General features: G+C 40.3%; 1 protein-coding gene and 1 non-coding gene across 2 annotated transcripts; one reads left to right on the top strand and one right to left on the bottom strand.

The window, feature by feature from the left end:
* The first annotated feature begins 1,112 nt into the window (after positions 1 to 1,112).
* LOC107261029 lies at positions 1,113 to 1,892 on the top strand. Its single transcript, XM_015717532.2, has 2 exons — positions 1,113 to 1,338; positions 1,621 to 1,892. Exons 1-2 carry the CDS (start codon positions 1,113 to 1,115, stop codon positions 1,890 to 1,892), a joined length of 498 nt encoding a protein of 165 aa, XP_015573018.2.
* A 5,752-nt stretch (positions 1,893 to 7,644) lies between these two features.
* Positions 7,645 to 7,751, bottom strand: LOC112534409. The gene has a single exon (XR_003078699.1). It is a non-coding gene; the product is annotated as a small nucleolar RNA R71 (small nucleolar RNA).
* Between the last annotated feature and the right edge of the window lie 5,476 nt (positions 7,752 to 13,227).

Genomic DNA, 13,227 nt, shown 5'->3' on the forward strand with positions numbered 1-13,227 from the left:
AGAAGACGAGGGCAAACCGAGGGGTAAGACTCTAAAAGACGTGTTCGTCCAGGAATACGAGCCCTACTTTGGGAAGCCCGAACCTGTTAGTGTAGCTGCGACTGAGGTACAAAGATTTGAGATTTTTAAAAATCTAATTGTCGATAGGATGGTCGAGTTGAGTATCAAGAAATTCCGAGAGAAGGTGACCACCGAGATAAAAGAGCTGAAGCTAGAAGAGCTTACCACTCAGCCGGAAAAGATAAGCTAAGAGGAACTAGCTGCTCTTATTAAGAATAATATGATTGATGTATTTTATGATGATGTAATAACGTCCGACATTTATAAGGACGATGTTTCTTTTCTCTTTAATATTAATGATATGAATGATTTTGCTTACTTATGCAGTATTTTTTCCGATGATAGTGTGCATTTTGATAATCATGACATATGCATGTTTGACATTAATTCCATACAAGTTGATTCATTTAATTTAGGCACAAATGCAAATCCACAGAATATTCTACTCTTGAGGAAGGAGAGAATTCAAGAAAATAATAGAAAAAAGAAAAGCGGTATTTGCTTGGTCCTGAGACGATATGCCAGGTCTAGACAGGAAAATAGCAGAGCACCATATTCCGACTCATTCGCATATCAATCCGGTCAAACAGAAGTGAGAAGACTGAGACCAGGATGGGGAGAAAAGATAGGAGAAGAGCTTGATACGCAAGTTAAGGCCAATTTCCTCGATGTGGTTGACTACTCTGAATGGTTAGTGAACATTGTTCTAGTCTTAAAGAAGGATGGTAAGGTAAGAATATGTGTGGATTACGGGGACTTGAATAAGGCATGCCTAAAGGACGACTTTCCTCTTCCCCATATAGATGTAATAGTTGACAGTGTTGCTGTGAATGTGATGTACTCCTTTACGGACAGGTTCTCCGGGTACAACTAAATCATGATGGCAGTAATGGACAAGCTAAGGACGTTGTTCATCATTGAGTGGGGGACATACTGCTACAAGGTTATGCCTTTTGGACTAAAGAACGCAGGGGCAACTTATCAGAGAGCAACCACTACCTTGTTTCATAACATGATGCACAAGAAGGTGGAGGTGTATTGTTGATAACATGATGGTAAAGTTTGAAACAAGGGAAGGACATCTTCAGGCTCTTGATAAGTTTTTAGGACAACTGGAAAGATATAACTTGAGACTCAACCTAAAGACGAGCATGTTCGAAATCACATCAAGGAAGCTGTTAAGGCACATAGTAAGTCAACAGGGTATAGAGATCGATGTGGACAATATCAAAGCCATTCAAGAGATGTCAGTGCCAAAGATAGAGAAAGAGGTCAGAGGTTTCTTAGGATGTTTGCAATACATTAGTAGATTCATTTCCAAGCTTACAATGATATGTGACCCTCTCTTTAAGCTTTTAAGGAAACATCGGCCAGTTGTGTGGGATGAATACTGTTAGAAGGCCTTCGATAGAATCAAGGAGTATCTAATGAAGCCACCGATACTCAAGCCACTAAGGGATGGCAAGCCACTGATCCTTTACTTAGCCTTGGCTACTCTGTCATTTATATGGGTCAATCCTTCGCAACTTTTAATGAAGCCTTTAGTGATCGTGAAATCAGGTGCGCCTTGTTATCAAGGGGATTGGATAATGCAAGTTCAGATGGGACCAAAAGAGAAGCCATGGTTCTATGATCTGAATAAGTTCATAGAAAGCAGGGAGTATCCAGAAGAGGCGACAGCCAAGGAAATGTACGCGCTACGGATTCAAGCCAAGAACTATATCAGCCATGAGGGAGTCTTGTATAAGAGAATGGTGTCGAGTGTACAGCTACGATGTGTAACTAAAGTAGAAGCTCAGGTAGTGATGGAGGAAATACACAAAGGAGTATGAGGGCCTCATATGAGCGGCATAGTTCTAACCAGGAAGATCATGCGGCAAGGCTATTACTAGTTAACAATGGAAAAGGAGTACATAGCTCTAGTGAGAAGATGCCGATAATGCAGCCTATACAGTGACTTGAGTCACATGCCTCCAACCGAGCTGCATAACTTAACGTCTCCTTGGCCTTTTGCAGCTCGGGGGATCGACATCATCGAAGAAATAAAGCCTCCTTCAAATGGTCACAAGTACATAGTTATAGCAATTGATTACTTCTCTAAGTAGGTTAAAGCCGAGTCATTCACCACCATGGGGGCAAGGAAAATGGCTAGATTTATAGAAAGGAACCTATCTACAGATATAGGGTCCCACATCACATCATGACGGATAACACGTACAGTTCATAGGTGAGACAGTGGACCTGCTAGCAGAATACAAAATCGAGCATCACAAGTCTTCTCCATATTGACCTCAAGCAAGTGGAGCGGTAGAAGCAACTAACAAGAATCTGAAGAAAATACTTTCAAAGATAGTGTGGAATCACAAGGACTGGTCATTTCGATTACCCTTTGCACTGTGGGGATATCGAAAAATCGAGCAAACATCAATTGGGCGAACACCATACTCTATGGTTTACAGGACTGAAGCAGTTTTGCTAGTTGAGTTAGAGTTAAAATCTTTGAGAGTTGTATTAGAGAGCAAAGGTACTAGCAATTGGCTTTGGTTGATGAGAAAGGGATGAAAGCCCTATACCATATGCAGTTATATCAGAAAAGGATAGCCAGGGCATTCAACAAGAAGGTAAAGCAAGGAAAGATCAAAGCTCATGATCTAGTATTAAAGCATATAAGACCCATCCCATTCGACACGAGAGGGAAATTCAAGCCAAACTAGGAAGGCCCATACTTAGTAAAGAAGATCCTACCTAAAGGTGCAGCTAAGATCTCAAACCTGGAAGGGAACGAGTTCACTGAGCCAATCAACACAGATCATCTCAAGAAACACCATGTATAGTAAAAAATAATAAAAAGAATAATAGAAAAAATAGCCTATTGATTGGAAAACCGAAAAGGCTAGTTAGGCAAAAGTCATGGTAAAAAAGAGAAAATAATTAGCTAGAAAATCTTAAAAGACTGGCTGATGATGGGAGTTATATCGTGAGAAATCAAAATGTACCTATCTGGGCTTTTTACTAAATAAATAAAATTATTTAGAATTGTTATCAAACATATGTGTGTCTGTTTATCATCTTACATGCTAACTGAATGAAAAATATAACTAAAAGTCCTAAGCAAAATAAATAAGATCTAAAAATAAGCATAATCATTTCCTCATCCTCTTCCCATCTGCATTTGCATCTTTAGAGAGAGCAGCTAGTTCTCGAGTCCTCTTGAATCGAGCAAAGCCAGGAGAATTGGAAATTTGAAGCTGAACCCAGGCCTTGAAGTTGTCATTGGTGGTCAGATCACCCCCGAAATCAAAGTTCCACTCTACGTCTTAGCGGGGCCATAATCTCTCGATCTTATCCAAGAAATCCTATATGAGTGGGAAGCCTTCAAATTCAGGAGAAATTCTAGGATTCATTGCTTTTGCCCATACTGACAGCAAAATCTCAAAGGAGTGTAGAAGATGGATGCCCGTAGTCTAGATAAGGGTACATAATCATCGTACACTATGAGCGTGACCTGCTTAATTCTCCACAAAGGACAAGTCCAACAAATAAGTGTGTATGACACACCTTTCATCTAGGAAATCCAGCCATCATGACCTTGTGGGATAATGACAGAACGAGTTTACACATGCTTTGGCTCGTACTTATGATATCCTTTGGGATGAACAGTATCTGAAGCTTCTCCTGCAGCCAAATCTGTAAATAAAGGTAAATAAAAATAGAAAAGGGAAACAAAAAGAAAAGAAAAGAAAAAGCTAAGTTGAAAATCCAAAAGGGCGGCTTAAGCAAAAATAAGGTCTGCTAAGTTGAAAACTCGGAAGGGCGGCTTAGACAAAAGTTAAGACAAAAAGTCTGCTAAGTTGAAAACTCAAAAGGACGGCTTAAGCAAAAGTTAAGGCAAAAGAAAAGTGAAAGAAAAGATATTTGGCTGTGTACTTGTAAGAGAACGAGGTTGCCACCAAACCGTTTATAGGTTTTGTACATCTCTAGCCCAATGATGGTTTTAGCCAAGATAACTGGAATTGGATCTGCTCTATGCTCCACTTGATCAATAATGCCAGCAATTCTGATATCTCCCAATCCTTGAGGAGAAATCAACAAAAATTGGCATAAAAGTAAAAGCCCAGCATCCGGATCCAAAAAGGCGTGCCCTTCTCTTTCTTCTCACAGCAAGAGTAATGTACTCGCCCATAGAATGGGAAAGTACCTCTACTAGGGGCATGTCGAATCAATCCACTAGTAAGGGCTCGTTGAGTTTTGAAAGGCAATGGGATGTGTAGAATCTATGGGAATACCAAGAATAGTAGAAAATTCTTCAATTATAAGGCACTACTCTTGTCTGTTGAATCTAAATACATGGTCTCTTGGGCACCATAAGCTAACAACAGAGTGGAGGAATTATAATCAAGTGTAGCGTGTTGCATGGCCTTGAAAGATGAAAGATAGAATTTTCCAAGTTTGATATAATCATCACCAGTTAGGATTCTTAGAAGAATCTGTAGGCCTTTGGCACTTTTTTGAGACATATTTTTTTCTTTTATAGTGTGAAATCGTGTATAAAGAAGTAAGAAGGGCTCACAGTATATATAGGCCTCAAATCAGTGTCTAAATCAGACTCTGCAACCACAGAGCTGATCAGTACTATGTATAGTCAATTGGATATATACAGAGCCGATTTGGCTGAGCAAACAGTTGATTTAGCCCGTTTTGGCAGTTTTTCGGGAGTTTACTTGATTTTTGGTGCACACAAGATCATACAAATGCAAAATTAAAATGAAATGAGCAAAATGGAGAGAAATCAAAAGCCAAAACCATATTTTATATCTTCAAAAGATAAAAAGTCTATATAAGATCTCAAGTTTTACAAGCAATCAGAAGGAAAATACAAAGGAGAGTCAGAAACCGGAGTTCCCTCCCGAAGTTTCCATCTCGTCATCCGATTCAATATCCATCATTTGGGTCTGCAAGGTTGATAGCTGAAGGGTCAGCGTATTGATCCGACACTGTTGAGCATCAAGCTGACGCCATCGGTCGTCCAGTTGCCCCTACAATCCCTCGTAGTCCCTCTATTGAAAATCCAAAAGGAGATTAGTTAGCACATTTAATTCATACATGCATACATTTTGCTTCTCATAATTTATTTTGGTTCTTACCCGCCAGTCTTCGCCAAAGATGAAGAACCATCTCCTTGCGGCCCTGACCAGTTGATGTACGTGCTCGAACTGATCTCTTTGAACCTGTATTTGTATATATGTCACTAACCTTTCAAGAAAACAAAGAGGTGAAAACACAGAAGAAAAGAATAGCTTACATGGGTGCAAGTGCTCAGAATGAACTCCGGAGGAAAATATTGGTCCATGGCAACTTGGTGCTCCATCACATCGAGTGGGCTCTAGTATGAAACCATCAGATCAGAGGGGAATGAAACAATCCCTGGAACCACATCAGATATGGCAGTAGGAGGTGCCTCGAAAGCCACACTAGTGGAAGAGCCTGCAACATGGGAAGGCCTGCAATGTTGGGAGGACCGTCCCTCAGTCAGCTCACAAGTAGCAGGAGCCTGGCTAACAATCTGTAAAAAATAAATGAATAAAAAAGCAATACACAAAAAAAAAAGAATCCTAAGTGAATTGAGAAAATACCTGAGCAATGGCATTATCGCCAAGAGGCACAGCCCCCAACAGTTGAGGAATGAACGAGGTATAGTTCGTCAGATGAGATCGGATGGTAAGGTCCTCAAGCTCATCATACCCAGTCAAACACTCCGCTAGATCATCTTCAGCAAGGTCTGATGTCCAAAACATGGAAAGAGGAAGAGATAATGGGACTCGACGCATATTGGGACCTCACTCCCAGCCATAGATCCTCTCACCTAAATACCATGCCTGACAGGCAGGACTGGCCAGTAGGATCTTCCTCTGCTCAAGGTCAGCCGCAGACAGCATATAAGGCTCCCATTAGCTGCGCTCTCCCAACCAATCACTCAGAATCTGTAAACTAGAAAAGGTAAGTAACAATATAAATAAAATATGAATATAACTACTAAATTGTATTTACCATGTCTCAGGAGTTGATCCACATGCAATGCACGTGAACCTGAGACCACTCTATTGTGACAGTCCTGCTCGAGCCCGAGCGACTCAGGCGAGGAAAAGCCCCTGAAGTGTAGATGGGGCTGTGAGCCCGCCAAAAGGCCGACCTTTAAGGCCCAAACCTGCAGAACAAAGAGTCAATGTGCACGATATCTATATAAAAAGGAACTAAGGAAAAAAAGTCAAAGCATAACTTATGTGGATCGCATGCCAAAAACCACAGATCCTCTTGCTATCTCTAACAGTGACGTCCATCTGATGGTATAGATATGTGAAAGTCATAGACCCTCCGATCATAAGAAGATACCTAGTCCAAGTCACGTAAAGGAGCTAGATAATGAAAGTTTAACAAGGTTGTACCAAAGAGGTACACTAGAAAAGCTCGAGCCATGTGGTCAACTTTTTGAGCATTCCGAGGAATGAAGCCCCTATAATAGAAAGCGATGCACTGATAAGTGATGCATCATGAGTTCTTGAACGTCGGTAAGAACCCGAGTAAGTCAGTGATAAAGCATTCCCAGACATCAGAACGCTGGTGGTGGATCACATTGTCTAAAGGCACAAGCGTGCTAGAGAAGTAAATACCAGTAAAAGCAGAAAAAGAAAAAGGAGAAAGAGTTAGTTCACCAACCGGAGTGTGAGTCGTGTCCATCCATCTCTCGAGTAGAGCGTAGACGGAGGTGTGATCAACCCTCCCAGTAACCGATGGGAGTGTGGCCATAAATCGACAAAAGTCGGTGTCTCCAATCCTAGCCTGAACAGAGTTAGGAAGCTCATCAAACCACTCATGCGCACCGTAAATATTTTCGGCGAACTGGATGGACACTGCATCACCCTAGAAGGTCAAAACATAGGTATTTAAACATCACTTGCATACAAAAAGACTTCGAAGAGGTAAGTATATGTCTATCTAATGTTATTTTTTGTAAAAAGCCCCACAAAACCCTTGTTCGGCCTATGCATGGTCGCTACATTCCACTTGTAGGTAGTTTATGACCAGTAGCTCAAACTCTGATCTTATAGAGCCTTTATCTAACCCATAACGATCCCTCAGAATTTTTAAAGAAGCATTTACAATTAGAAGAGGAGGAGATTGAGGTTGAGGTACCTATTAATAAACCAGAAGAGATGGAGAATCACAATAGAAATGTCGCGGCAGACGCCAACAGAACAATGTACGAGTTTGCTAGATCATCATTGGATGGGACACAAAAGAGTATACTCAGACCGGTGATGGCAGCTAACAATTTTGAGATAAAGCCAAATGTGATCCAGATGGTACAACAGAGTGTGCATTTTGGGGGCTGCCAAGTGAGGATCCGAATGCCCATATAGCCAACTTTTTGGAGATATGCGACACTTTCAAGATAAATGGAACTACCGATGATGCCATCCGGCTGAGATTATTACCGATGAGTCCTTTCCACTGCACACTATTACAACCTGGAAATCATCAGCCGAAAAATTTCTTTACAAGTATTTTCCTCCGGCTAAAACTGCTAAATTGAGAAATGACATTTCTTCTTTTGTGCAGATGGATGACGAGAGCATGTACGATAACTGGGAGAGGTATAAAGACTTGTTGAGATGTTGTCCATACCACGGTCTACCGGTATGGATGCAGTTTCAGACCTTTTACAACGGTTTGAACCTTGCTACGAGGCAAATGGTGGACGTTGCAGCAGGTGGAGCTTTAAACAGCAAGACGCCGGAGCAGGCATAAAACCTGATAGAGGAGATGGCCACGAACAACTACCAGTGGCAATCCTCTAAGATTCGGCCGGTCAAACAAGGAATGGTCAACCAATTAGACTCCACAGCAGCCTTAGCAGCTCAAGTGGAGCTTCTAACTAAAAAGTTAGACCAGCTTCAGATGCCGGTTCATGCAGCCCAAATAAGCTGTGAATTTTGCGGTGGCCTGCACTACAGTGCAAACTGTAATGCGGGAGGTATGTTTGCTTCTAGTAATAATTCTTCCTCTATTGTTTCTGCTGACATAGAACAGGTAGACTACATGGGTAATGCCCCTAGACAGCAGAACAACCCATACAGCAGCACATACAACCCCGACTGGCGTAACCATCCAAATGTCGGGTGGAGAAATAATAACGCCTGTGGTCCACTGAAGCTGAGATCGCATCGCTACCACCACAACCAAGAAGAAGTTATACCATCACAGCCCCCTCCACCACCCGAAAAGAAATCTAACTTGGAGGAGCTGATGATGAAGTTTGTCACGTCGACAAAGACGAGATTCCAGCAGACAAACAGTCCCATTAGAAATCAGAAGGCATCCATCCAGAATTTAGAGAGTCAAATTGGGCAGATTTCTAAGATGATGTATGAGAGGCCACAAGGATCGCTCCCTAGCACAACAGAGTTAAACCCTAAGGAGCATTGCAAGGCTGTCACCTTGCGGTCAGGTAAGCAATTGTCTAGCTCTCTACCTTTAGCTGATGATGAGGATGTTTGTATGTAGGATAAGCAAGCTAGGCAGGAGCCCGAGCCTGAGACAATGGGAGGAGAAAAGGTGGAAGACAGGCAGAAGAGCCCTGTAAGAGAGTACCAGCCACCAGTCCCCTACCCTGCTCAACTTAAGCAAGAGAAGGTTGATAAGCAGTTTGGTAAGTGTCTTGACTTGTTTAAAAAACTGCGGATTAACCTGCCTTTTGTTGAAGCTATTTCGCAGATCCCGAAGTATGCAAAGTTTCTAAAGGAAATTTTGAGCAACAAAAGAAAGTTGGAGGATTTGGGACTCGTGACTCTGAACGAGGAGTGTTCGGCTATTCTTTAGAACAAGCTGCCACTCAAAAGAAGAGATCCAGGGAGTTTTATTGTTCCTTGTGTCATTGGCGATTTGCCTATTAGTGGTGCATTAGCTGATTTAGGAGCTAGTATAAATTTAATGCCCACTAGTCTGTTTGATAAATTAGGTTTGAATGAACCTAAGCCCACTAGGATGAGCATCCAATTAGCTGATAGAACTGTAAAGATTCCTAGGAGTATAGTTGAAGATGTGCTTGTTAAGGTAGATAAGTTTATTTTTCCTGTAGATTTCATAGTTATGGATATAGAAGGTGAGTATTGTACCTTTAATCCTAGGTAGACCCTTTCTCGCAATATCTAGGGTTGTAATAGATGTTTGTGATAGAAAGCTTAAACTTAGGGTAGACGATGAGACCATCACCTTCGACCTAGCGACTACTATGAGACACTCTTTAGACCATGATGATGTTGTATTTTCTATTGATATTGTGGATAATTTGGTTGAGTCTCACTTACAGGAAATGTTGCTTGATGATCTTTTGCAGGTACCCTTGCAAGGAGAGGATGAGGAGCTGTCCAACGAGCAAGTGTTGGAGCAGCTCGCTAGTTTATTGGCTACTGAGCCTAGCTGTTCTACTGATCCTTTTCTTTCTCTTGACAAGTCAGAAGTGCGGAAAGTGAAATCTTCTTTTGAGGACCCCCTGGCCTACTAAGCTATAGATTCTTGGATGAGGAAGAAAAGTTACCGATGATTATTGCAGCAGATTTAACACCTAAGGAGCGAGCAAAAACTCTAGATGTGCTCAAGAGGTATAAGAAGGCCTTTGCCTACAAAATTGCTGATATTCCTGGGATCAACCCAAGTTTCTGTTCTCATAAGATTCTTATGGAGGATAGCTATAGAGCAGTAGTTTAGCCACAGAGGCGGCTTAATCCAAACATGAAGGAAGTAGTGAAAAATGAGGTAATTAAGCTCCTGGATGCAAGATTAATCTACCTTATTTCTGACAGTTCTTGGGTGAGCCCTGTGCAGGTTGTGCCGAAGAAAGGAGGCATGACAGTAATTCGAAATGAGCAGGATGAGCTGATACCTACACGGACGGTAATAGGATTCTGAGTGTGCATCGATTATAGGAGGCTTAATGATGCAACTCGGAAGGTTCACTTCCCTCTTCCTTTACATCTGTCTTTCCTTTCACCCTGTATACTGAGTAATTATGCGTTATGTTTCTTCATTTATAGAATCATAGTGCCTAACATTGTTTTTAATTCACTTAATCTTTTCAGTCATTCTTTGATGCTCCTTTCAATCCAAAAATTGGATATTTATTCTTATTGTTTATGTCAATAACCACAAAAGCTCCTACATAAGCTGCTGTAATATATATACATAGTATATATTAAAAAAAATTATTACTTACTTCTTAGCTTTTAGCTCTTCTGAATCTAACTCTTGTGAGCATCCTTTACTTCAAATAAGGCTTAGTAAATACTTTTATTGTTTAGCACTCAGTTCTTGAAGCATTCAGTTCAAGTAAGTGCATAATTTTTCAGTATACTTTACATTTCTATCCAAATATTCGTACCTTTACCTCAGCCTCATTACAACCCTTGAAAAGACCCTTTGATTTTGGTATTCAATTATTTCGCAGTAGCGAAGATGAGATTTATGTGCAAGCTTATGGTAAACAGGTTTTGTGCAGCTGCATTGAGGGAATTTCCTTATTACCTGTAAACACTATGAGTGGTTTGAGAGATTCCTATGAGGCAATGGTTCTTAGTCTTTAATGCTGATTTGTTATGTAAGTTGTGTTTCGAGACGATATCATTATAGCTCTTTCTTAAAGGTGTATAACTTGTTAGTTACTTGAGTTTCATTCTTTATATGTTGAATAGGGTTGAGTTGTGAACTTTAGCATGTATTCTGAGGGGTGATTGTTGCTTGTGCATGTATTGAGTTATTGATTGCTTGAGGACAAGCAAAAGCTTAAGTGTGGGGTGATTTGATAGGCATCATATTATACATATTTACATGCCCAATTTTTTACATTCTTGTGCATAATTATCTTGTTTTATGCTAGAATCACCTGTTTTTTGGTTCCTTTCACATTTCAGGTCATTGTCGAAGGACATTATCAACAATCGAGGGAAATACATGCAATTAAAGACTAGAATCCATCAAATTGAGCAAGGACTTGCATTGCGTGGTTGAGCACTGCCTGGACTCCGATCGTGCTGAATTGTCAAGAAGCTGCCCCCAAGAGTGCCATTTTGGCACGGTTTCCGTAGCCACCACAGCCTCCACCATGACCCGTGGTGGCTTAGCACCGGCTAGGGCACGGCTTGGAATAGGTCAATAGAACTGAATCGTGAGGTTCAAGACGGCCCGGACTCGCTCATTTACCAAAGACAGTTTGACCAGCCGTCAAGGGACTATATAGGCAAAAACGATTTGGTGAATTAGGGTTCGATTTTCTGACTTGATTTCCATTATACGAACTTAAATCATTTGTCTTCAGACCTCAATTGTCGACTTTGGGAGATCAATTTCATCAATTGAAGGAAGGATTACACTTGTTTCAACATCGATTTAAAGATCAAGACAAGATTTGGGAGCATTCAAGAAGCAAATTAGGGTTTGATATTTTGAATTGGAAAATTAGGGTTTCTCATCTAACTTGAAAGAGACAGGTGTACATGCCTTTAATTTACTTTTCTGATTTTATTCCTTATTTTGTGATGCTTATTAGTATGAGTAGCTAAATTGTTGAACCCAATTGGGGTTCCTATGTTGTTGGATTGATCTTAATATTATGAGATTTTGATTGTCAATTCTTGATTCTTCTTGCTTTTATTATTAATGAGAAGTCACTTTATTCATGAGACGTTGTGAATTGTGGAATTTAGATTGCTTTATGTAATTGAGAGATTCGTTTAGTAATCGAAAAATTGAATAGCAAGAACTGGTTAATAATCACTTAGAGATATGGGTAATTGACTAGCCGGATTAAGAATTAACAAAGCTTAATAGAGGCGGGTTAAACCTTAATGCTAATCGAATAATCGATCGTTAGGAAGAGATTCCAACTTTAGGTTATTAGGTTTAGGAATTCGATTATCTCGAGAGGGAGACCGAATTCAATTAAGACTTCATCCACGGGTAATTGCAATTGATAATTAGTTTAATCTCTATCTTTACAAAAATTCAATTAACTTAGGTCCCCTAGGGTTTGCTTTTCCTTTAAGAGTTTTCCTAAATCCTTTCAGATAATTTGACATTTATTTACTTGTCTGTTCATAATTAATCATAGAACAACACTTCATTGATTTCTTTAGGTTAGATAACATAAGACGCTACAGTAGGTCTAGGTTCACCATTTCCTGAGAATACAACCTTGATACTTACCATTTGTGCTAGTCCGCATCGATAGGTTCACTGTCTTAGATTGTAGCTACGTAAATAGCCTATCAGTAAGCTATTAGGGGTAGGCAATAGAGGTGGTTTTTTTAGTTTATGCGACTGATGTTTTTGGTAGCAACAATATTTAAATTTGGTGGCGGTGTTATTTGGTTAGGAAAGAATTGACTTGAGTAAGTCGTTTGGGGTTTGGTGGCAGATATATAAGACTCTTGTAATCTAGCCAGTGCATAGACCTGCTGCAAGCTTTTAGGACCAAATATCCTTACAATTATCTTAATTTCATTTTTAAGGCCATTGATAAAACAACTTAAAGAGTATTTTTCAGTCAAATTTACCTTTTATGGGATTATGCCAAACTCCTCTAAATTTCCTATGGTATTCCAGTTTGGACCACACCTTCAAATCTGCCATTGTGTTTTCACCAAAACGTCCCTTAAAGGCCTCCACATACTCTTGCCATGGTGGTTCTTTGTCATTACTTCTGCTCTTGACAAACTATTGGTGCCACTGTAAGGCTTTGCCCTCCATATGAATGGCAACTAGCTTAACTTTGGTATGGACAGGAGTGTAATCAATTTGAAAGAACCTCTCACACTTGAAAAGCCAACCTTACAGGTCGTTCCCATCAAATTTAGGAAAATTTATCTTTGTTAATCGAGTAGCCATGTGATATTCTCTATTAGTATCTGTTTGATTGGATTGTTTGGTTAGGTTAATGAATGAGGGCATTGCGGGATTAATGGTGTTGTGGAAGGTGGGAATATGGGTTGTTGGGTTGGTGTTATTTGCAGTCGAAGGGTTATTTATTTGAGTTTTAAAAGCTAGGTTAGGATGTGGTAAAGTTGAGGGATTGGGCATTGTTTTGTTTTGCAGCATTTACGGAGGTGAGGAAAGCTT

The sequence above is a fragment of the Ricinus communis genome, chromosome 2 (genome assembly GCF_019578655.1).
Source record: "Ricinus communis isolate WT05 ecotype wild-type chromosome 2, ASM1957865v1, whole genome shotgun sequence".
Classification (NCBI taxonomy): Eukaryota; Viridiplantae; Streptophyta; class Magnoliopsida; order Malpighiales; family Euphorbiaceae; genus Ricinus; species Ricinus communis.

Excerpts from the sequence above, each read along its gene's own strand:
- LOC107261029 (XM_015717532.2), top strand. The coding sequence starts at position 1,113 with ATGGTAAAGTTTGAAACAAGGGAAGGACATCTTCAGGCTCTTGATAAG. Across the intron at positions 1,339-1,620 it reads GATAGAGAAAGAGGTCAGAG|GTGCGCCTTGTTATCAAGGG; the intron begins GTTTCTTAGGAT and ends TCGTGAAATCAG.